This window comes from Bombina bombina, chromosome 11, assembly GCF_027579735.1.
Source record: "Bombina bombina isolate aBomBom1 chromosome 11, aBomBom1.pri, whole genome shotgun sequence".
NCBI lineage: Eukaryota > Metazoa > Chordata > Amphibia > Anura > Bombinatoridae > Bombina > Bombina bombina.
In genome coordinates, this window is record NC_069509.1 from 31,441,896 (window position 1) to 31,468,378 (window position 26,483).

Sequence of the window (26,483 nt, forward strand, 5' to 3'; positions counted from 1 at the left end):
TCAGGCAATAAAAGTGTCGTTTTAGAGACAGAGCAGTGCTTCTTCCCAGAAATTGATAAGGTCAATAAAGGGACATTGGTACTATGTAGATATGTGTTTAAAACATGTTGGGACATTAGATGGAGGGAAATATGGCAACCATGTCATATTTGGTATCAAACTGATTCTTACAATGTAAATAAGAGATTGCCTTTCTGTCTATATGAAAATGCAGAAAATTATAATGTGTTCTCTGATGTCAGTCAAAGGTACTTAAAGTGTATTGACTGTTGTAAAAGATAGGGGTTTTCCAGTCAGCCCCTGCAAAGGGGGTGAGGTCATGCAACCTGATCTATTGAAAAAAATGTATAAGGGTCTTGTGTTTTAACACTGAAATTGTCATTCTTACAAGGGAAGCTGTCAATAAACGGAGTAAGGACCCATTGCTGCATGCCATCTCCCTGGCGCAGATATTGACTAGTAAAGTATTAAATCTGTTTTTCTCCTTTTTTATTTAAAAACAAAACTGTTTGCTGTGTGTAATTTTACTTGTAAAAACTTTTTATTAATAATGCATTCTGCATAATATTTTTGGCATAATAAATAATTCATTTATTAAGCTATGGCCTTTGTCTAACAATTGTTACTGAAAGAGACTGGAGTATTAGAACTGTATATTTTAGGTTATTTTCTGCAAAATTGTATTCTGAGAGTTAATGTGTAAGTCTGGGTTTTTCCTTAGGATTTTCCCTTTAATAAATCATAAGTGGTGGCAGCTTGGAGCTATACGGTTGTTAGTTTAGTGTGGGTGGCATTAAAGGAGAGTTTTGGACATTTCTTTTACGTCTAGTACAGACTAGAGAGTGTTGTTAACCCTTGCACCCACTGAACTAAATGGAAGGGACCTTGACGTGGTACCTGTACTTGTCCAATTTGGCCAGATTCGGTAACTAACTCTTCCAGTTTTGCTTTTTTTTTTTTTAAAGTATTTTTATTGAAGTTTCAAGGTAAAATAACATACAGGATTCGCCCATTGTCAACAGTTACAGCAGGGCAAGACAAACATTGCTAGTACATGAAAAATAACCCAATAAAACATGACAAATGTTACAGCTTCGCATATCAAATTTGTTGTCTAACATTGGAAAACCCAAAAATACTAATAAAAATAAGTGACTATGAAGAAATAAGAGCTGTCCACTAGGAGTAAAAAACAACGTATCAGTAGGTAATTATAAAATTACATATCATGTCTTGATAAGATAAAAGAAAAGGGTTTGGGCGTAAGAAAATAAAACTCTGTTTTATATTATAATATATGAAAAATAATCTCCACATCAATAGGAAAAATACTCAGTGATTTCCTATTGTAATGATGACGAGATATGGAGAGTTGGCTTTTGTGGTGGCCTCCTTTGGGCCATAGTGTATAGGGGAGGGGAAGAAAATCAGCGGGCAAGAGCCGCTCAAAATATTGGGGAAGAAGGGGGGGAGGGGGCGGAGCCAACGCACACAACAGAGCTGAGTTACCAAGGGAGAGGGAGGTGGGTGAATAACATGAATGGAGGGGAGGTTATTACTAATGGTGGATATCTGTGGCCAGGTAGAAAAACTATTTATTGTTTGGCCTAGAGCTGTTCACTTCGTTACCTAGTTTAGAAGTCTATTCAAGGCCATAGCTAATGTGGGCTAATAAGGAAAATACATCCTTTGATACAGATACTTAAGCACTTTACACAGTTAAAATAATGGTAATAAATCAATAAAACAATAAAACAACACCTGACTGTCTCCAAATACTTGAGAGGTAAATAGACCAAACATGCTAAATGTCCATAATCCTGCGTGTTTCATGTAGTAAGAGATATGGATATGTATATATAGTCAGGCCAGTCACAAGAATCATTGTAGTAAGTAACTAAAAGGGATTGGGGTCTGGTCCTGTGTCAGGCTTGAGATCAATGTTAAAATATTTAGCTCAACAAATGGATATATCTCATAGACTATTAAATAATGATGGCCATAGTTACATGCATGAGTTATTCACCCAGATGACAACTTAAACAATTAAATATAAGGCAAATCTCACTGGGACAAGACTTAGCCAAACACAGGAGGAAAGGGATTTGGGAGTAGTAATAGATAACAAGCTAAAGATGGATGCACAATGCAGGGCAGCGGCTTCAAAGGCTAATAAGATACTAGCATGTATTAAAATAGGCCTTGATTCAAGGGAGGAAAGCATAATTCTGTCATTATATAAAGCCCTGGTAAGACCTCACCTTGAGTTTGGAGTGCAGTTCTGGGGACCGATTGCTAAAAAAGATATTGCAGAACTAGAAAAAGTTCAGAGAAGGGCCACAAAGCTAATAAGGGGATTGGAGAAATTAACCTATGAGGAGAGGCTAGCCAAACTGGGTCTGTTTTCTTTAGAAAAAAGGCGCTTGAGAGGTGACATGATTACTTTATATAAATATATTCAAGGCCCATATACAGAGATGGCAGAAGCTCTGTTTATTCCAAGAAAATTGTTTCTGACAAGAGGTCATAATTTAAGGTTGGAGGAAAGAAGATTTAATCTCCTGCAACGGAAACGTTTTTTCACTGTAAGAGCAATAAAATTGTGGAACTCATTACCAAAGGAGGTAGTGAATGCCAATACCATAGATACATTTAAAAATAGTCTGGATACATTTCTGTATATAAACAAAATTCATGGATATGATTGCTAGTATTAAATGGGCCACATTTCTATGGGGTTATTTAAGCTTAACTGGAGCTTTTTGAAAGTATTTTAGATTTGTATAGGTTGAACTCGATGGACTTCAGTCTTTTTTCAACCTTATCTACTATGTTACTATGTTACTATGTATGTTACTGTCTCATAAAGTGCATGGTGTCCACAACCGAGTATTGTTCTTAAAAGGGAATATTTCAAGGTTCCTTCATCAACAAGGACTATACTCTAGGGTTAAAATGAAATTTATCCAAATTCCAATCCTCACAAATGTACCGCAAGGGTTTGTTAACTATACGTTAAGCCATATTTCCTAAGTAGAGGATGTGATCATAGATCTCTGTATTATAACGAATTACCATGGCCCTATAAAATATATGTGGAAATATTCTAACACAAGCAAAGTTAGTTAATCTGCGAGTACCCATATACCTGGGTCCAAACTATTTGCATTAGGGATTATAGTCTACCAGGTCATAAACGTCTTCAGACAGCAATAGTATCTATGACATAAAAAATCATTTTGGGAGAAGTACCGCGGTAAGGAGATAAAATGATGAGGCTTAAGGCCCAGATTTGAAAAACAGGAGCAAAATCTGCTGTCATAGTTCCCTCTCTAGTGAAATCTTGACTATCCATTAGTAAGGGATGCTCAATCTAAGTAGGCATAGATAGACTGTGGAACATAAGGGTTAGAGTTATATCTGTCAATGTGGTATGGTAAATAGGTCAGTATGAGGTGTATAAATATAAGTATATGTCAAATTGCTTTGTTCAACAGAAATACAGTAAATTTGAAAACAAAATGAAGGAGCAAGGAGAGGTAATAAAACAATAACATAAGCACTCAGTATCATAGTGTGATAAGTGGCACGTTCTGTTAAACAATGATACTTGCAAGTTCAATCAGCCCACAGAAGTCCCGGGTATAACTCTGAGCATAAACACCACTGGTGTCTGCATGTCCCTTGCCATAGACTATAGCCTGTACAAGTATAGGCGCTATCAACTAAGGAGACTGAGTGTTGTTATTGGCAGGTCTTTATCATGTCTCCCATAAGGATCAGTCATTTGACCGCGGGTCAGTTCTCCTAATCTGTCCAGGACCTTCCAAGTGCTGATGAAAGTATTGATATGGGTAACTATTGAAATAACATACTGTATAAAGTCATCTAGAGTGAGAAAACCCCACTCTGGTTATGCGGATAGTTTGAAGAACTTTAGCAGTAGTGCGCCCCTGTACGGAGAAGCACGAATGGCTGCTAAAGTATGCAGATAAGGACTGCTGCCCAGAAAGCAACCTTAACCGGATTTCGGCATCTAGTTACTCACTTGACGGAGCCTCCGGTTTTGAAGGAGGGCCCCCGGTTGTAGCATGCTCCACATTATCAATGGAAGTGTAGGCTGTAATTTTCAAACTACGCACTCGACTCGTTCCTCTCATCTGTGACACCTCCAGTCGAACTGCGCAATGCTTCTCAGGATCTGCGCAAACGAGGGAGGACTGTAAGGCACCGTACTGCCTAGAAAAACATATCTGTTCCACCATCTCGGGTCCGACACTCTGTATTGCTGACTTGCATCCCACCTCTTCATCCTGATGCGTATCTCCTTCACCATGTGGCGTGTCTAAGTCACTATCACCGGTAACCTCCTCTGTTTCTCCTATCAGCGGTGCAATGCATTGTGGGTGCACAGTAGCTCTCAATTCCCCAATAAGAGCTTGCCGGTGGATATCCAGTGAGAGCATTAAGTTGTGCAGCGCGGAAACAATTTGCCTCTCCATAGGATAGCTTAAGGGGTGATGAAAGTATAAGGGATGTATCACCGATTGAAGATATGATGCTTAGGTGTCCTCTAATATGGCGGCTCACTCCATACAGCAATCCCAATGAGCTGGAAGGCCTTTGCAGTGTTGCGTTGTCGACTGTTTCACTTTATTGTCCTATATCATATGTCTAATGTTCCAATACACGTTAAAAAGCTGCATATTGGGGAATAATAATTCTTAACATGTCAAAAGTATATATTTTAGTGAACAAGCTTCAAGAGCTCTAGAATAGCACGTCTTGCTGCTCTGGTTGCTGACTCCGCCCCCCCCCCCCCCCCCAGTTTTGCTTCTAATCTTAGCCGAGAGCTTGTAAGCGAGTGCTGGACTTTCTCTGTGTGTTGTATTAATTTATTTTGTAATTTTCTCTATGGGCCTTGCACCCAGACTTGTCTGGGGTTAACTGCCTGTGACTCTGGAGACAGAACAGCTTCCTGCGAGTGCTATTGAGCACCCAGGGCTGAGCATGTTGCAAGTTTCATATGATGTGTACCCAGTCCAGTTTGAGAGAGCAGTCCCCTTCCGTGTTTTGTATATGTCTTGGGTGATTTTATAAGTCTGTGAACCCTGACTTGTTTCCAGTTTGTTTGATTTGGATGGATACTATGAGAAGTATATGTGCGTATAATGATGTATTTATTGATTTATTTATGTATAGGTATACTTAACTTGATTGTAACGATTGAATAGTCTTATTGTATTTAAACATTTTATCATGCAATTATAGTTCAATTTTATGAAATAACTATGGTGGTAAATATATATTGTTTATATTGTTTTATTGATTGTTTTTATTGCATGTATTTACGTGGACTTAGCAAGTTGTAATATGTTAGTTTGCATTATATTGTATTCTATTGATAACTGACAGAATACTTGTAATATTGATAGCCATAATAACTGTCATTTATTGTAATCTATTTTTTCCATAACTATGAGTATTAGGTCATGTGGTAGATCCACCCCCTTTACTACCCAATAGGGATACATACATCTTAGAAGGGGAGGTATCTTACTTACATATGTATAAATTGTCAATGGTGGATTAAGTGGACAGCCTCTGATTAAGTAGGGAGAACCCCTACGAAATGCGTAAGGCCACGCCCACCGTCTACACGCCACCGCAATCAGCTGATGCAGGCTGCCGGCACTTTTGCTTGTACCTAGCTGATCTATTGAGTGGCGGTTTTATATGAATTTTATCCGTTTTTAACTGTTTGGACCTCACTATTTGGGGATGCTTTGGAGATCCTGATTCCACGAGTTTAAGGACAGGGAGTGCATTGGAACACAGCTTGTGAAAGCTTGGACACACATCCACTTTTCTAAGACCTTTTGCTGTATCAGGATCTTGATGAATATCGTTTGAGAGACCTAAACGGTTCTCAGGTGCCCATATCATACCTCATTTTGGTTGAGGTTATACCTTGTAAGTTTTTAATTGTGATTGTGAATAAATATTGTGTATTTTTTGACATACTGCAGTTAGAGGTGTTGCGCCTTGTTTTCTCTTTTTTATTTTGTTTGATTTAGAGCTTGCATTTGTATGGCTGTATTAGGGACCCAGGTTTTGGAAGAGACCTTGACGTGGTACCTGGGCTTGTACCATTTGGCCAGATGCGGTAACTAACTCTTCTAATTTTGCATTTAATCTTAGCTGAGTGTTTGCAAGTGAGTGCTGGACTTTCTCTGTGTGTTGTATTAATTTATTTTGTAATTTTCCCTATGGGCCTTGCATCCAGACTTGTCTGGGGTTAACTGCTTGGGACTCTGGAGACAGCACAGCTTCCTAAGAGTGCTATTGAGCACCCAGGGCTGAGCGTGTTGCAGGGTCATGGGAGGTGTACCCAGTCCAGTCTGCGAGTGCAGTCCCCTTCCATGTTTTGTATATGTCTAGGGTGATTACATAAGTCTGTGAACCCTGACTTCTTCCCAGTTTGTTTAATTGAAAGCTTACATTTGTATGGCTGTATTAGGCTCCCAGGTTTTGGAAGAGACCTTGACGTGGTACTTGGGCTTGTACCATTTGGCCAGATGTGATAACTAACTCTTACAGTTTTGCTTTTAATTTTAGCTGAGAGCTTGTAAGCGAGTGCTGGACTTTCTCTGTGTGTTGTATTAATTTATTTTGTAATTTTCCCTATGGGCCTTGCACCTAGTGCAGTCCCCTTCCATGTTTTGTATATGTCTAGGGTGATTACATAAGTGAACTGTGACTTGTTCCCAGTTTGTTTGATTGAGAGCTTACATTTGTACGGCTGTATTAGGGACCTAGATACAAATTGCATTCATATTGTTTAGCTGTGATAAGGATGGATTATGTTTCTAAAAAAATTATATTGTGAACCAGGCAGAGCATACAATTTAAAAAAATGTTCCAATTTACTTCAATTATCAAATTGGTGTCATTCCAATGATATTCTTTGTTCAAGAGATACCTAGGTAGGTGTCTGGAGCACCACTACATGACACAAAATAGTGCCGCCATCTAGTTCTAAAGCAAATTGATAACATTCTTACAAAACTGAATTTGCTGCTGATTTGGAAAGATCTTTAATATTTTCTGCTTGAATAAAAGTGCCTACAAGAAGTTCCAAGCAGTGGATATGTAGGGATTTCTCTATATTGGGCAATGTGCCTTCTGTAATAGGAGATCCACATCTTGCACCTCAGCTGGTTCTGCTGGCATCTGATTCTATAATTAGATCTAGGGCTGTTCCACAAACAGCCTTGCTATTTCAGGTTTCTATATTGGGAAGCCACCATGGAAGTTCTTCTAAAGCTTCTTGAGATAAAGGAATGTTGTGGGCATATGGCAGACCCTTGTTGAGATGTTGACTCTTTATGCATTTTAAGGCTTAATGAAGTAAAACGTTAAGTGGCTTGAATTGAGGATGAAAGAAACCCTACAATTCAAGCCAACTTTAACCTTTTAACGCTGTTAGGGCGTTGTATTTCATCCGTATTTTGCTGGGCTTTAGCGCCGAAGAACGGAATACAACGTCCTAACTGCTTGGCTTTCCTGAAGCCACTGGCACTTCCCTGATGGAATTGCGGTCTGGAGGGCGTGCCTAGCATCATAGGGATGTCCCCCTGACACAATCCCATCATTGAATTCTCGTGATTATGTGCACGATCGCGAGATTTCAATTTGTTTACATCGGAACAGTTGTGATGTAGACACGTTAACCCCTGCACAAAAGGGTTAAAAAGAGGATGTTTTCAAAATAAAATAAATGATTGTTTGATATTTTTTACTTTGTTTCATGGAAGAATGAGGCCAGATTTCTAAGTGTGAAGGATAAAATGAATTTGTCTTTGTTGATTAAGAAGGCTATTTTTTTGTAGAAAAGTAGTGGAGTTTAACTGATGGGTTAGAATTTCAGGATCCTGTTTCATCAAAAGAATATTTTTGTCTGCACCAAGCTACTACAGGTTTTAATATTTTTGTGAGTGCTGAGGAAAAAGGAAGGTACACAAACTGCCAATGAGTCCTATTTACTAAAGGTCTTGTGGACCTGATCCGACAGTGCGGATCAGGTCCGCAAGACCTCGCTGAATGCGGAGAGCAATACGCTCTCCGTATTCAGCATTGCATCAGCAGCTCACAAGAGCTGCTGGTGCAACGCCGCCCCCTGCAGACCCACGGCCAATCGGCCGCCAGCAGGGGGTGTCAATCAACCCGATCGTACTTGATCGGGTTGAATTCTCGATCGTACTAGATCGGGATGAGGATAGAGAGATGAGAGGAGAGAGGGGGGAAAGAAACAGAAAAACAGGAGAGAGGAAACAAAATAAAGAGAGGTGGAAATGAGAGAAGAGAAGGCAAAGAAGAGAGGAAGAGAAGAGGAAACAGAGAGATAACAAAGAAATAAGGAGTAAAGCAGAGAGGAGATACTGAAAACATGGAAACAAAAGGAGAGAGAAGAGGTAGAGGAAAGGAAGAAAAGGGGAGAGAGAGCGAAAGAGAAAGTAGAGAGGAAAGAAAGAAAAGAGGAGAAAGATAAAAAGAGAAGGGAGAGAGGAAAGTGAGAAGAGTGAGAGGAGCAGTAAGAAAGAAGAGAGGTGGGGAGGAGAGTGGAGAGAGAGTAAAAGAGAAGATGGAGAGGAGAAAAGAGCTGAGGGGAGAAAAGATGTGAGGACTGGGAGAAGAGCAAGAGTTTGAGCAAAAAGAGAGGAGAAAAGAGAGGGAGAAAAATAAAAATAAAGAGACAGATGGAACAAAGAGCGAAGGGATTTTCAACAGTTGCTTTTAAATTCAATAATTTGAAGGTTTAGATAGAGATGGGCGAATGTGTTTATATTTGAATTCGAATGTTAGAACAAATGTTATTGTAGAAATTCGATTTACATAATAGAATGTTGATAAGAACGAATGTTCTTAAAAATTCTATTATCGAATGTTATTTACAGTTTTCGAATGTCACATTTATAAAACACAGTTGTAAACTAGAAATACTATTTTAAATTTGAATGTTAAATTCCAATTCGAATGTGACGTTCAAAAACAGTATTAGACTAGAAATACTATTTAGAATTTGAATGAGACATTTATATAGTATAAATATAATATCACATTTCGAAATTGAATGAATACATAGCTGAACATTCTATTATTCTAACGAATATTTTTGAATTTTATTGAAATATTTGTAAACGAAAATTCAAAAATAGAATGTTAGAATGTTATATAAACATTCGAAATTTGATTAAAACAAACAAATGTATCAAAATTCATTTTACATTTCGAATTTTTAGAAACATTCGCCCATCCCTAGGTTTAGATATATATTTATTTATTTTAATTGGGTTCTGTTTCTAGATCAATTCACTTAAGATGGAGTAGTTTATAAGCTTTAATTATACAGTTGCTGTTCCTTACAACTAGTATGTCTGTAGATAAACAGCTACTTCACACAACATTTTTCTCCCAGCTTTTTTGCAATTTATATACTAAATTTATATTTTTCCAGTATCTTATAGAACACTCAAAAACAGTAGTACAATTTATTATATATGTATTTTAAGCCCCATATACACATTCTCACCTATTATAAATATAAATATAGTTGGACCTAAAGCAAAATAACTAAATCAAATCTATATGTAAAAAGCCTAACTGTATATTCTTTCCCCTATTGAAGCCAAGGAGTTAAAAAAAGATTGCATGAATTATCTATCTGGCCTTACTGACCTCTGTTAGCAGAGATCCCAGGGCACATGGAAGCTGTAACAGCAGGAGGATGACCTGACCCTTGCACTGCACTTTCAATTGATCAGCCAGCAGCTCACTGCAGCTCTCCAGAAGACATGAAAGGCAGAAGAGAGAGCTCCTACAACAGGCATTGCTGCCCTGCTCTGCCCACCTACTTCCTCTTTCTACAGTAGTCCTTGTACTGTACAGGCTCTTGTGCACAGGGGCTTACTTACTGTATTTGTGCTTAACATGTTCCTTATAAAAAATGTATGAAGCAGTGACACCAACCCAGAGTGCTAATATGTGCTATACTAGCAGCTGACCTGACAGTCTCTCACCCTTTGTGCACAAAAGAGAGGACTGTCCCTGCAAACACTCACCAACTAGTTTGTTATTTTACTGGAAGAAGGTGTGCACATAAAAAATCAAGCTGCACTTCTATGGTGGTCAAGGGCCCATGTGGTCACCCTTGGCCCACCAAACCCCTGACAGCGGCCTTGAGTCTGCCATCTGTTTTTGGAGAGGAAAAAAATCATGGGTGTAAGATTATAATATGCTTCCTTGTGATGAACTGGAGCAAGATCTTGATCATTTGCCTCTAATATATAATGGATGGCTTTCTATTTGGGACCTGTTAAAGGTATCGGTATATAAATTAAAATCTTTAAGACCTGGACCTTTAAAAAGTATTAGCTTGAGGGTGTTTATGGCAATATCAGCTATTTTATGGACAATCTGGGGTCAAGTTCTACAAAAAAGTGTGGAACTCACCACAATTTCCACCCCTCTCACAAGTAATATAGTATTATACACACACTCACACACTGTATTTATATGTATATAATCTATTCACTGGTTAATTAAAGCAAATGAAAACCAATGAAGGGCTGAATGGTTGCCTGAGGATGGACACCCATGATAACATTTTTACATGGTAGGGGTGAAATTCTTATTTGTAATTTAGGATTCAACTGATACTGAATACTGAAAAGCCAGACACACTTTTTAGAACACAGGAAAGGGCATTTGTATATAGATGATGTCGAATAATCCAAAAAGCTAAGCGCCTTAGTAAAATTTTAGGAGATGTTACTCCCTGGCTCTCAGGATGTGTAAGGCTCTGTAATGTAAACATCCAATATCATAAACTTGATAAGTTTTGTGTGTGCACTCACTCTGCAGTAAGAAACAATGATAATGTGATTTAAAGTAAAATTATGGTCACAGGGCGTCTGAGTGCCATTTACTTTCATCATTAACTCGTATACCAAGTAAATGTGAGGCAAGTAACACTGACAGAGGAAGCAGGAGGTATGAGGGTACAGTAACATTGAAAGCAAAACAAGTCACCTTGCACTTTGGGATAAAACTGGTAAGGTTCAATCTGCAGCAAATACATTATCTTCCACAGGTCAGAATTCTGCAGAGAACCTGGTCTGCTTGCCATAAATTGCTAGCCATACAGACACCAGCATAGATAAACAGACAGCACGTGCTATTAGTGTATAAAATAAAGTAATTGGGCTTATCCTACTACAAGATGTTTCACAAACACCTTTAATTGCAAGGACTGTTTTCCTTTGTGTGTGCACATGTATTTCCCTTTCTGTTCTCTGTCCAGGGAGAACTTAGTTCCAGCTGCAAAATTAGTGCAGGAACTCCATTCCCATGCGTTCCCACTGGACTTGACCCCCTGAGGACAATGCAGCTTATAATAGCATGTTCCACTGATAAAGCAAAATTAGTCCATTCATGACTAGTATATGTATCTAAAGGTGTGTCATTAACAATAGCTTCCTCAGAAAGCTCAAATGAACTCAGAGAGTCCAGAAGTTTATCCTTGCAAAATGTTAAAAATCTGTTGGGCCCTTTCCTGATAATAATATTAGAAGCACTAATGAATTTTAGGAGGTTCTTCACAATGTCAAGAGTAATTGATGTTCTGTGTAGAAGTTCATGTCTAAGACATTCTGCTCTGAGGTTAGCCCTGACTTCTTTAGACATTTAATTATAAGTTTTACTCTCAGGTTTTGATATCAGCACTTAAAGGGACAATCTAGTAAAAATTAAGAATGCACATAGATGAATTACATCTTTGAATAGAAACATATTTGCAATAAACATATATAGGCAAAAATCCTTATAGTAAACGTTATCACTGTTTTTGTGTTAGTATTTGTCTCTGCACGTGCATGTGAAGCATAGGTAGATATTCTTAGTGCACCAGCATTTTACATACTGCAGCTTCTCGGAGACACAGTGGGGCTTGTATCATGTCCGCAATTAACAAATTGAGTCATTATCAGATGGTACAAGCACCTTGGGCTCTTAGAAAGTGCTGTGTTTAAAATGCTGGTGCACGGGGAGTACTTCCCTTTTAAAACAGCTATAGCTTTTATTAGAAATATTTTTGCTAATACATGTATAATACAAAAATGTTTCTATTCAAAACCGAAATGCAGTCATGTGGTTTACAATTTTGGCTGGAATGTCCCTTCTATATGTTTTTTTTTATATAAGCTTTTAAAGTTTTAATAAATATTTTGATTACTATCCTGAGCGTTTAAGGACTTATCTTTTGGGGATTGCTGCAATTTTTTCCCATAGCTGGCAGGTGTCTGTGTTCCAAGGAAGATTACTGGTATCCAGTTGCCTTGAATCAGTGAGCTGAGACACTGTGAGATCTCTGCCTGCCTCTATTAGCACAACACAGTGCTGCAACCTTTGTGAGTATATTGTACACATTGGGAAGTGAATTGGCTCACATCACCAACTTTATATCATTTATCTGCACAAGGATGAGCCTTTTCCTTTTCTTTTTAAACTTTCATATGCTTTCAAAGAATTATTAGAGAAATATAAAATGATTCTTTGGGGCCTATTTATCAAAGCATCAACTGTGCTGCATTCGCCGGCACCAATACGCTTGTCTAACATTGCCTAACATCGCTGCCGTGGACCTGAATACGCTCTCCATAGTTTCCAAAAAAGCTGTCAAAAAGCCACGCACCAAGTACGGGGTGATGAGCAGCGGACTGTTGTTAACTAACAGTCATTGATCTCGCTGCTCTTCGGCTTTTTGACAGCTTTATTTGTATACTGTCACTAAACACCCACACTATACTAAACTGTTTAACCCCCTATACCGCCGCTCCCGGACCCCACCGCAACTAAATAAAGTTATTAACCCCTAAACCGCAGCTCCCGGAGCCCACCGCCACTCTAATAAAGTTATTAACCCCTAAACCGCCAGCCCCCCACATAGCCATAAACTAAATTAAACTATTAACCCCTAAACCTAACAACCCGCTAACTTTATATTAAATATTAACTCATCCCTATCTTATAATAAATTTAAACTTACCTTTAGATTTAAATTAAACTATATTAAACTAATAATTAACCTACCCTAACTATTATAATAAAATTACATTAAACTATATTAAACTATTAATTAACCTGCCTAACTATTATAATAAAATTACATTAAACTATATTAAAATAATAATTAATCTAACCTAACTATTATAATAAAATTACATTAAACTATATTAAAATAAAAATGAATCTAACCTAACTTTTATACTAAAATTACATAAAACTACAAATTAAAATAACTATATTATGTAATTAAACACCTAACCCTACTCAAATAATTTAAATCTACACTAAAAAATTACTAAGTTACCAAAAACTAACAACTAAGTTACAAAAAATAACAAACACTAAGTTACACAAAAAATAAACACTAAGTTACAAAAAATAAAAAATAAATTATCAAAGATTTAAACTAATTACACCTAATCTAAGGGCCCTATGAAAATAAAAAAGCCCCCCAAAATAAAAATAAAAAACCCTAACCTACAATAAACTACAAATAGCCCTTAAAAGGGCCTTTTGCAGGGCATTGCCCCAAAGAAATCAGCTCTTTTACCTGTAAAACAAAAATACAAACAACCACCCACACAACCAACCCCCCAAATAAAAAGCTAACTAAAAAAACCTAAACGCCCCATTGCCCTGAAAAGGGCATTTGGATGGGCATTGCCCTTAAAAGGGCATTTAGCTCTATTGCAGCCCAAGTCCTAATCTAAAACTAAAACCCACCAAAATAAACCCTTAAAAAATCACTAACCCCAGAAGATTTACTTATAGTTTTAAAGATCCGACATCCATCCTCCAAGAAGCCGAGAGAAGTCCTCAACAAAGTGGCCGAAGTCTTCATCCAAGCCCGCAGAAGTCTTCAACCAGACGGAATCTTCTATCTTCATCCATCCGGCGTGGAGCGGCTCCATCTTCAAAACATCCGACGCTGAGCATCCTCTTCTTTCCAATGACTAACGACAAATTAATGTTCCTTTAAATGACGTCATCCAAGATGGCGTCCCTTAGATTCCGATTGGCTGATAGAATTCTATCAGCCAATCGGAATTAAGGTTGAAAAAAATCCTATTGGCTGTTGCAATCAGCCAATAGGATTGAGCTTGCATTGCTGATTGGAATAGCCAATAGAATGCAAGCTCAATCCTATTGGCTGATTGGATCAGCCAATAGGATGAAAGCTCAATCCTATTGGCTTCTTGGAGGATAGATGTCGGATCTTCAAAACTGTAAGTAAATCTTCTGGGGTTAGTGTTAGGATTTTTTAAGGGTTTATTGGGTGGGTTTTAGTTTTAGATTAGGACTTGGGCTGCAATAGAGCTAAATGCCTTTTTAAGGGCAATGCCCATCCAAATTTTCAGGGCAATGGGGAGCTTGTTTTTTTTAGTTAGCTTTTTATTTGGGGGGTTGGTTGTGTGGGTGGTGGGTTTTACTGTTGGGGGGTTGTTTGTATTTTTGTTTTCATGTCAGAATTTTACAGTTAAGCTGCATCAATTTCAAGTGCTTTAGCATATGAGTATTATGTCCCTTTAAGTTAACCCCCATAGTAAAGGAGACAGACATAGTTTACCAAAAGCCAACAATGGGGTACAAATTTGGGATACTGTAGTGAAATTTGGGTGTCACAAATTGTCTGATGTAAATTAGGGACAGAGTGCCAAAATCTTGGACTGTCCAGAAAAATTTGGGATGGATGGTTACCTTAGTTTAACAGATCTCTTACGTAATATTTGTCTACTATTTACACTTTTAACAAAATACTGTGGATATATCTATAAAAAAATAATATAATCTCACACAAACAAATGTTGAAAACGCTTAGCTATCTGTGGTTTGCCTTCATCAAACTACTGTAACTCCAAAATTACTGACAATTTTTACTATTATAAGTCATTTTTTTCTCTGTCAAGGAGAAGTGATCTTGAAAAAAGGAGCATCTTCTCTTTCCCGGGAAGAAAACGATAAAACACGGAAATTGATGTTTATATGAAATGAGTGCAAACAAAAAAAAAAACATCTTCAGAGCTAGGGGCCAATTTATCAATGTCTGTCCGACATGATATGCTGTAGCGTATCATGTCCAACAGACGTCGCTGAATTCTGGTGAACTGCTTGTGCAATGCCGCCCCCCAGCAGATTCCACTAGCAGGGGGTGTCAATCAGCCTGATCGTAAAGGATCGGGCAGATTGCAGACCGCAGCCTCAGAGGCAGCGGATCAGTTATGGAACAGCTGCTTCATAACTGCTGTTTCCGCGCGGAAACATGGGCATCAACCTCCATTCGGAGCTTGATAATTCGGCCCCCTGGTGTGCACAATGGCTCAACATTGAAAAAAATGAAATCAGCGTACACTCAGTATGATTCCTAGATTGTTAGAAATACTTGAATGACATCAATACAATTTAAAGAATTGGTAGGATTTTGGGTACTTAGTCAGCACTTTTTTATGTGTTACAAAATTTCTGGACAGCATCAGGGAAGGATAATCTGCAACTTGTTCCACTCTATAGGAACCTATTATTAATCAGTGAGAGAAGCTAGTAGCAAGCATACTATCACATCTACAGACAACTTGATAAGAAATGATGACCATTTTGCATTAAAATATTATTTTATTTTAACACAGTACATTTTCATTGTAGTAATTTTTATATTCTATACTTGTGACTACATTTGCATCACTGAATAAAATACTTGGGCACATTATTAAAAGTATATTCCATATTGCTCTGTGCAAAGTGTAGTTTCTGATTGTATGGCATCTTAATAACCTATTGAAAAAATGCTAGAATTACAAGGCTATAATCAGGTTAAATGTAGGTACGTGAAATGTGCATTATAAGAACAAACTTATTTTTGAGAGTAAATGGGTGGGAATTTATTGTTTTTAAAAACTTGGTGACATAATATGGGCCCTGACAGACGTTCTCTGCCCTGGATATCACAAGGCTCATAAACAATCAATTGTTATCACTGCAGTGTTCAAAACATTATTTTTTGGCTAGATGTTAAAGAGTAGGAGAAAGTTAGTTGTATTAGTTCCCAGAATAAAGTATATTATATCTCACACATGGTGAATTGGTAAGGCAAGTGTCCCCCAAAAATAAATGATGCTTTTATGCAAAAGGTTATCCCTGTAACATATGTAGGGAAGACAATATTTTTCAGCAACATCATTTTACATTGAATGCTTCCTTTAGACTCTTCAGAGCATCTTCTTTGTTTTTACATTTCCATTCCTCAGGCAGGTCAGCCAGTTCCGCACCATACTTTTCAGCAAACTGCTTGTTGAACTGTACAAAAATGAATTTCCAGTAGTCAGAGGACTTGATGCTTAGGTCAGGTTGGATGGCCCAGTCTGGGTAGATTTGTTTATATTCTTTGTAAGGGTGCCATTTCCAACTTGTGTCTATGTTCCTGAAAAAATCATTAGAGGCAATATCAGTAGAACATATTGAAGTAATCAACTTTCTTGAATCTGCCCGTCCTCCTAACCCATGAGGTCTATGTACTGATGCAAAATGCTCAGTATGATTAACAGCTCCAGCTTCACAGGGGACTTTGCAGAATGGGCACTGCTTCCCACATCCAAACATTCTCTTAAACAATTCATCACGAGGCTTCAGTGTCAGTTTAGAAATAAGAGCCTCAATTTCTAATGATTTGGTTTCTGAAATAATTTGTTGTTCTATCTCAGTGAGAAAAAATGCAACGTCAGTTGAAAACTGGTGGACATTTCCTTTTATCTTGAAGAGTGTCACTTTCATCTGATATTGTGGAATAACTAATTCCTTGTTTAGCATCTCACAGACATTTTTTAAAAAGTCTGAGACAGTGGAACTATTTAGAACTTCATCATTTGTAAGAGCGTTTTCAATTTGTTTTTTGATAATAGACACAATTTCTGTCACTGATTGTTCTAGGGATCTGTAGTCTTTATATTTGTTGTTGATAAATTTTACTATCCAGTTTTTTGCAAACATCTCATATTTATTAATATACTCTACATATTGATCAAAGTTATTTTCTTTGAGAAGCTGCTCAAGCAGAGTAAACTGGAAGAAGGACTGGCAGCTAAATGTATGGCCTGGATCATAGATAGAATCATCCACCATTTTCCCACCAAGATGTCTGTAAATATATTCTGTTATTGCCGGCTTCAAACAAAACTCACAGAAACTCTTGGCCCTTTGCTGACAACCATCTTTTTCCTGAAATATATCTTTAAAGAGAGAAAAATAGTGAGGTTTTAAGTTTGCCAGAGTGATCGTTGGGTCGTTCTGTTGGATATAGTCATCGTGCATCTTCTGGAACTTTAGAGCTGCTCTTCCCAAAATAAAACGCTTAATATCCAGTTCAAACAATGGTGTAACATCCTTATAAGCAAGTCTCTCATTTATCATATGTAACAGTTCTTGGCTGTAAGTGTCACTATAGTCAACTTTTGTATTAACCTTATCTTTAACATAATTAGTGCAGCTATTTATTAATGATGCCGCAAAATTATTTATTTTATTAATTTGTTCATCACTTACATTGAATTTACTGCATTTCAGTGAAAGCCAAACAGTCTCAACATGCTTTTTATCAGTGTTAAAATCATGTTGTCCATCATCAATTAAACACTTCATATTCAGTAATCTTTCATTTATTGCAGCGCCGTAGCTGCTCATGTCCTGTCTCAGTTGTTGTAAAATTACATCAGTGATATTGCGTCTTTCTAGAGCCGGGACTTGTAGATCTGATAGCGCCTTCTGCCACATGGTTTCAAATGCCTTTTCTATTTCTGACTCATTCAATTTACACTTTTTTGTCCTGTATTCTACCAGAAGATCAGTGACTTTCTTCTCAATTATTTCCTGCACTTTATCCTGTATACAATGAATCTCATTATTTGCTTTCTGGATATGCTGAATTTCACTTAGTTTGTCTAGTGTGTTTCTTTCAAGTTCTTTGCTTAAAGCTATCACACTTAAGAAGAAATCTTCTCGATATTTTTCTATAAGATGCGCATTTGCATTCTCAGAACCATTCTCAAAATAGTTTTCTAGCAAGTCTAACATTTTTTTGCCTTCTTTATCCAGCACCTTATAAAGAGCTTGTTTACATTTTATGCATGTTTCTGTTTGTTTATTTGCTGACTGATTTCTCATTTCAATCTCTGCATTTGTAAGCCACTTGTGAACTTCTTTGCTGAATTCCCATTCCCATTTTGTATATTGTACAGACAGTTGGTTAAAAGCATTAGCGACCAGGCTGTTTCTAAAGCTGAAGATGAATTTCTCATGTTTAACAGCTTTCCATAAGCTTTTTATCCATTCAATAAATGTTTGTATGTTCTGAGGGTGATGATCACACTGCATACTTCCAATTAATTCAAATAAATATTTTTTTAGTTCATAAACTTTTTCACTGTAACTTGAGTTTACCGGAGCCATGGGTGGGACACCCTGCAAGAGTCCTGGGATATACCAGTTATTTTTCTCAAGGTCATAATCGATAACATCACTGAATTTTGAGATACCACGTATTTTTTCCATGTTTGCTGCTATTTTTGTCATTTCATTTAACTGCTCCAAAAGTTTCTTTCTGTCCCTCATGTTATTTTCATGAGCAGATACGTCACTGACGTTTTGATGTACAAACTGACAGTTGTGTTTCTTCCCTATTTCTTTCATTCTAAGAAACGCATGAACCACAATCTGCAAAATGTCTTTCATTTCTGCTGTATTCTCCATGGCCATGTTAATTATAGTGATGTCACTTAACCCAATAACAAGTGTTGCCAACTCATTGTCATGTTCATAACTATCCTCCAGAGAAGCCAGTTCTGGAGCTTTCAAACCTTCAGTGTCAATCACCAAAATAAAGTCACATCCCAGCTCCTCTTTGAAGTTCTCCTTCAATTTAATAAGGGTCATGAAGGCTCCCCGTGTGCAGCGTCCAGTAGACACAGGGAACTGCAACCCAAACATGGTGTTCAGAAGGGTAGATTTCCCTGTGCTCTGCACCCCCAGAACAGTTATTACCCTCAGCCTGCATCCTCCTCCTGTCTTGTTGTCCAGCTCGGTCAGGACATCAGTTACCCACTGCAGGGGGATGTTGGAGGCGTCTCCATCAATCAGCTCTAATGGGAACCCATCCAGCAGGAGAACAGCTGCTATTCCTGGGAGTCTGGTAAATTGTCTTTGTTCTGCACTTATTTGCTTTTCTTGCATCATTGAAAACTCAGCCTCATAAAACTGCCCCAGCTCACGCAGGAAATGTTCCACCCCTAAGGAGCTATTGGAAATTATCTCATCTAGTTTCTTTAATTCTAACTGATTTTTTAATAAATCATTACATTTGGCCTTGTATTCTGCCTTTAATAAAGTCATTTTTTTTCTAGTTAATGTGTCAATTTTAAATTGCACCAATTTAAGGAAATAATGTTTCTCTTCATCAGACAGTTTAGTAATTGCAGATACAAACTTCACCATACCATCTGGTAGATCATGTTGATATTGCTTCTTACGTAGCTCGAAAAGTCGCTGTCTTAACTCAGATTTATAATCCTCTACATTTTTATCCCTGCGCTTTCTCATTCTGCACATCTCTTTCTCTGTCTGAGACAATTGTTTCCACAGATCTCCTTGTAGTTTCATTGTTTGCATTTTATATTGTGTCACATCTGTAATCTCCTTTGTTATTTCAGTAGCGCACACCTCTGCATTCTGATAATCACTGTTATTCTCATCAACCAGGATACCGAGTTCATAGGCTGTGTCTGACATCTCCTCTAGATTTACTCTTTTAGAGGAGGTTTTCAATACACTTGTGATAGTTAAATGTATAGGGTTTGTCAGTTTTGCATCATTAGCTATTTTGTCCTTTCTTATTACATTTCTTGCATCAATTTTTAGCAAAGGAAATAATTCTTTCAGTACCTCCAATGTCTCCTTATTCACACATTTACCATTACAGGGACTGATAATAAAATAAAACTTTGTGCCAGAATTGCCGCACTGTGATAACAACTGAAATTCTTTTTTACTGAGATCCTCAACAAATATAAACACAGCTGAAGACACCTGAGTTAATAAGGAGAACTGTGTCCAGTTAGACCTGAGGTCGCCTCTTAGATTAGTAACTGCAATGGGTTCTGGGAAATTATCTGAATTCTCTCTGTAAGCAGGAAAATACCAGGTTATTTCTACCGTCCCATCTGAGATTTTGCGTTCTATGTTACCACATTCCATGTTATTATGTATGAAGAAGTTGTGGTATTGCCCAGCTTGATTTAGAATTGAATTAAGTGTTTTAGACTTGGATAATTTGCTTTCCCCCAGTCTTACAAAGGAAAAGGTTGGCATGGGTATGTGCACCAAGCTGTCTTCCCTAAAGCCTTTAGACTCAGCTAATGAGTGTGGTCTCCATCTCTTTACTATCTCTCTCATTGCCCACAGCATGAGGGTGCAGTGTTTGCCATCACCAGCAGGGAGCAGCAGAGGGACAGCAAACTGGCACATGGACATTTTAAGTACAATCTCCTGTTGTAAAAATGCATCTGAGCAATGCAGAAGAACGCACAGAACATCCAGTGGGTGGAAGGAACCTGAAGTGTCCTCTTCAAAAAAAACATAATTTAAATCATCACATATATTCTGCTCTGAGTCATCAAAACCTGTGTTAAAATGTTGTTTAACTTGTGTATTTCTTGCATTGTTGTTCAGAGCCATGAGTTTCCTTAAGCAATACCAAGGGATCTCCTCTATAGTCTGAGGGTCACCATCCTTTACGTTCTCCTGACCAACGTCCAATATATCCTTCAGGGTCAGCTTGGATGTTTTATAGTCTTTCATCTTGAACTGTGTCATCAGCTCATTCAACATCATTTTGTTTACTCTGGAAATAAATGAAGCCACATTAACATCATCATAAATTAATAAATATTTATTGTATTCAATTTCTCTATTATATAACGTTTTACTTACAAGTCAATCAATATGGCAATACATGATGAACAAGTTACTTAAAACTTTATATCTTCTGCAAATTATAAAGCTATTGGTGAGTAACAAGTAACAAAAACTAGCACAAAGAATAGACTTATTAAAGGGACAGCCAAACCATATTAACTTCTAATCCTTGCCCACTGATTACACTGTGCTATTGACTGATTAAAGAGACAGTAAGCACCCAAAACATACTTACATCATTCTAATCCTTGCCCACTGATTACACTGTGCTATTGACTGATTAAAGGGACAGTAAGCACCCAAAACATACTTACATCATTCTAATCCTTGCCCACTGATTACACTGTGCTATTGACTGATTAAAGAGACAGTAAGCACCCAAAACATACTTACATCATTCTAATCCTTGCCCACTGATTACATAGCAATATAATCTACAAAACCTTATTCTTTTTTTTCTGTATAAAAACTCCTGTATCTTTGCCAGCATTGGCCATTTTTAAATGGCCGCCAGACTCTTCCTGCCTAATACATCACTGTGTCCTAATATACTGGGATCAAATCAGCTGTGCGTCGTGCACGACGAATCATGCTAGCGCACAGAGAATAGTGCATGCGTAGCTGCCTGCAGCGGCTCTTTAGTATCCAGGACTCAACCTTTTGTCTCATTTCAATACTTTACAACACAGAGTGCGGAACAGTATCACAGTGTTCAATACAGATTATCTACTCTGTAAGTAAGTAAAAGCTGTGTACTGTTTTTTTTACATTTATTGATAATTAGCACTGTGGAATTTATTGATAATTAGCACCATGGTATTTACTGATAATTAGCACCCTGGTATTTACTGATAATTAGCACTGTGGAATTTACTGATAATTAGCACTGTGGAATTTATTGATAATTAGCACCATGGAATTTATTGATAATTAGCACTGTAGAATTTATTGATAATTAGCACCATGGTATTTACTGATAATTAGCACTGTGGAATTTACTGATAATTAGCACTGTGGAATTTATTGATAATTAGCACCATGGAATTTATTGATAATTAGCACTGTGGAATTTATTGATAATTAGCACCATGGAATTTACTGATAATTAGCACTGTGGAATTTACTGATAATTAGCACCGTGGAATTTATTGATAATTAGCACCCTGGAATTTATTGATAATTAGCACCATGGAATTTACTGATAATTAGCACCATGGCATTTACTGATAATTAGCACCATGGAATTTACTGATAGTTAGCACCGTGGAATTTACTGATAGCACTGTGGAATTTATTGATAATTAGCACTGTGGCATTTATTGATAATTAGCACTGTGGAATTTACTGATAATTAGCACCATGGAATTTACTGATAGTTAGCACTGTGGATTTTACTGATAATTAGCACTGTGGAATTTATTGATAATTAGCACCATGGAATTTACTGATAGTTAGCACTGTGGAATTTACTGATAATTAGCACGGTGGAATTTACTGATAATTAGCACTGTGGAATTTATTGATAATTAGCACCATGGAATTTACAGATAATTAGCACCGTGGAATTTACTGATAATTAGCACCGTGGCATTTATTGATAATTAGCGCAATGGAATTTACTGATAATTAGCACTGTGGAATTTACTGATAATTAGCACCGTGGAATTTATTGATAATTAGTGCCATGGAATTTACTGATAATTAGCACTGTGGCATTTATTGATAATTAGCACCATGGAATTTACTGATATTCAACAGTGTGGAATTTATTGATAATTAGCACCATATAATTTTCTGATAAGTAGCACTGTGGAATTTACTGATTATTAGCATTTAGCGCCGTGGAATTTATTAATAATTAGCACCATGGAATTTACTGATAATTAGCACCATGGAATTTACTGATAATTAGCACTGTAGAATTTATTAATAATTAGCACCATGGAATTTATTGATAATTAGCACCGTGGAATTTACTGATAATTAGCACCATGGAATTTACTGATAATTTGCACAGTGGAATTTACTGATAATTAGCACTGTCAGAAAAATTGTCAGGGAAAATTCACCACTTTGATATTGCATATTAATCACAAGTGTTTGTGCTATATAATATAGGCATACAATTGATTGTGTGTATTTACTTATATATTCATGTACACATACACATTTATATATTATTAATCAGTTTTGATACATAGATATTAACTAGTGTTGTTTGATAATATATAATTGCTTACAGTGAAATATTTGTACTTTACCAAAATAATTCATGTTTAGTTACTATGATATTCAAGGTCACCAACATAGCTGCATGATTCCTATCATTATATTATTGGTATAAATATCCACAAATATCCCCATGTTATTCATACATGGGTCCAGTAACTCTCTTAGTCTATAAACATTAGTGGGGTTTAACCTTGGTTGATGGTGAAATAGAGATAATGATTTGTTTTTCAGAATCTATTTACAAAATATATATTTGTATTTTATAGCCTAGTGGCAAGTGCTACCTTCTGATGGAAACATATTCTGACTGCTAAATCTTAGCTCATTAACAAAAAATTTAATTACTCTGTAATTTGTGTTAGCCAATCATTTATGTGAACCTAACCTTATCAGTTGGGGTGGAGTTAAAAGTTTTCCATAAAATACACACTCACCCACAAAAGGGGGCACAAGTGGACACAAGCAGATGACACAAGGGGCCACAATGAGCATGCATAATGACCACACCCTGTTCAGAGGAGATGGGAGGTTAAGCTGACCAGACAGACAAGCCAGGATACTGGCAAGAGAGGGTCCAGTGAAGGATCCAACAATATTGATAAGTATGAAATAAACCCATGCTTTGTTAAAATGAAATATGCTCTTTTTATATATATATATATATATATATATATATATATATATATATATATATATATATATATATATATATATATATATATATATATATATTCAAAGTTTTCTTATTTAAAAAGGGACACTAACCCCCAATTTTTTCTTTCATGATTCAGATAGAGCATGCAATTTTAAGCAACCTTCTCATTTACTCCTATTATCAATTTTTCTTCCTTCTCTTACTATCTTTATTTAAAAGCAGGAATTTAAAGCTTAAAGGGCCACTAAACCCAAAATCTTTCTTTCATGATTCAGATAGAGAATACAAATTTAAACAACATTACAATTTACTTCTATTATTTATTTTGCTTCATTTTTTAGATATCCTTAGTTGAAGAAAAAGCAATGCACATGGTGAGCCAATCACACGACGCTTCTATGTGCAGCAACAAATCAGCAGCTACTGAGCATATCTAGATATGCTTTTCAGCAAAGAATATCAAGAGAATAAAACAAATTAGATAATAGAAGTAAATTAGAAAGATGTTTAGAATTGCATTCTCTTTCTAAATCATGAAAGAAAAAATGTGGGTTTCATGTCCCTTTAAGATCTGGCCCATTTTAGGTTCAGCACCCCTGATAGCGCTTGCCTTTTGGTGGCTACATTTAGCAAACCAATAAACAAGTATAACCCAGGTTCTGAGCCAAAAATGAGCCGGCTCCTAAGCTTTAAATTCCTGCCTTTTAAAAATGGGTCAGCTCCTAAGCTTTAAATTCCTGCTTTCCTATTGATCTGAACAGCCAATAGGATTTAAGCAGCTCTGATCCTATTGGCTGATTTGAATATTTCAGCCAATAGGAATGCAACGGTAGCTTAAGTGTGCGGCGGACGATCGCATGAAGAGAAGGATCCACGTCGTTGAAGACCACAGCCGCTGAAGAGGACCAGCACGCCATATGTGGACCAGTGCTCCGGATCCGCACATTGCTGAAGAATGATCAGCTTCTCCGGGAAGAAGATAGAAGATGGTGATGCCCTGGAAGATCTTCATTACCTGGATCTTTTCTAACTTGCCTCTCCACTATCCCACCTGATGCCGAGGTTCCAGTATATCGGCCAGGACTCTTTGAGATTTGTGTGATGCTTTTTTTTAACTTTTCCTGTTTTTTTTCTTATTAAGTACTATATAACCTTACCCAGTGGGAGGGTGGTATGTGAGCAGGCTGATTAGATGTGATATTACCTTCTATTAATGATTTTAATTTATAAGTAAGGGCTATGTTTTATTAGTTGGGAATACTGCTGGAAGCCCTGATAATTTCTCTCTTTTGTATAATTTAATTGTTATTTTGGAGGATTAGCACCTTATCTCATAGAAATATTTTTATTTGATACGTTTTTCCCACTCTTTTGGATTGTAGTGCCGGTCAGCTCTTATCTGTTAATTATATATCATGATGCAAATGACAGTCTTATTATGTATTTAGCAGTTTCCATGCACAGAAGGCATGTTAATAGTTCCTGGTAGCACAAAGGCAAGCACTTTCAATGTATGCATACAGTGCCTTGATATCTCAGCTTTTCAAGCCACATCCAGCCCAGATTAGTATGCAGAGAGGAAAGAGTCAAAGGAATCTTTGTCAGGAATATCCCATCTGCATCATACCATCACAAGGACAACACATAGAGTTCCGCTACTTGAGTCTCACACGATTGACGTCTGACTGAGGCAACGCGCATTTCGGGCTGTCACCCCCCTTCCACTTGGCTTGTTTGACATGAATTGCCATGATCCTAAATACATCAGTCCCATTCACCTCTCTAGCGCCATCAGGTGTTTATTATATCATTTAATTTATATGCACAGGAGAAAAAGGCTTTATTTTCATAAGTGTCCAACTCAAATATACCTACAGTATATTCAAATTATATCCAACAGACAGAATATATTATGTAATAGTATTTGCATCATACTCAATTGTAGGATACTGATACAAAAATTGAATAAGTGAAATATTTTTAGTTCGAAACAATAAATCTAAAAAATATAAAAATTAGAAAAATAGTTTTAGTTCAAAAGGGCTCTTACTGAAACCCTTCTCAGAAGGGAAACTTTCTATGCAGATCTTTTCTTAGACATACTTTATAAAGACAACCTATAAAAAGGTATCCACTCTGCTTCTTTTTCAAAAAGGATTTATTGTCTATTCCCCCCTCTCCTTAGTGGAGCTACACTATCTACAACTTGGAATTTAAGCTGAGTTTTATTGTGTCCCATCACTGTATTGTGTCCCATCACTGATCGGAACAGCCAATAGAATGCGAGCTCAATCTGATTGGCTGATTGGATCAGCCAATCGGATTGAACTTGATTCTGATTGGCTGATTCCATCAGCCAATCAGAAAATTCCTACCTTAATTCCGATTGGCTGATAGAATCCTATCAGCCAATCGGAATTCGAGGGACGCCATCTTGGATGACGTCCCTTAAAGGAACCGTCATTAGTCGGGAGACATCGGAAGAAGAGGATGGATCCGCGTCGCCTGCTTCAAG

At 37.1% G+C, this 26,483-nt stretch overlaps 1 protein-coding gene across 2 annotated transcripts in view; it reads right to left on the reverse strand.

Annotated features, from left to right (window-relative positions):
- Positions 1 to 15,715: 15,715 nt before the first annotated feature.
- Positions 15,716 to 26,483, reverse strand: part of LOC128642477 (up-regulator of cell proliferation-like) — a 79,177-nt gene continuing 68,409 nt past the window's right edge. For both annotated transcript variants that reach the window (XM_053695255.1, XM_053695254.1), the window contains exon 2: positions 15,716 to 21,007. In XM_053695255.1, coding sequence (XP_053551230.1) covers positions 16,297 to 20,997 — 4,701 coding nt within the window. In that variant the 5' untranslated portion in view covers positions 20,998 to 21,007 and the 3' untranslated portion in view covers positions 15,716 to 16,296. The remainder of the gene's footprint in view (positions 21,008 to 26,483) is intronic.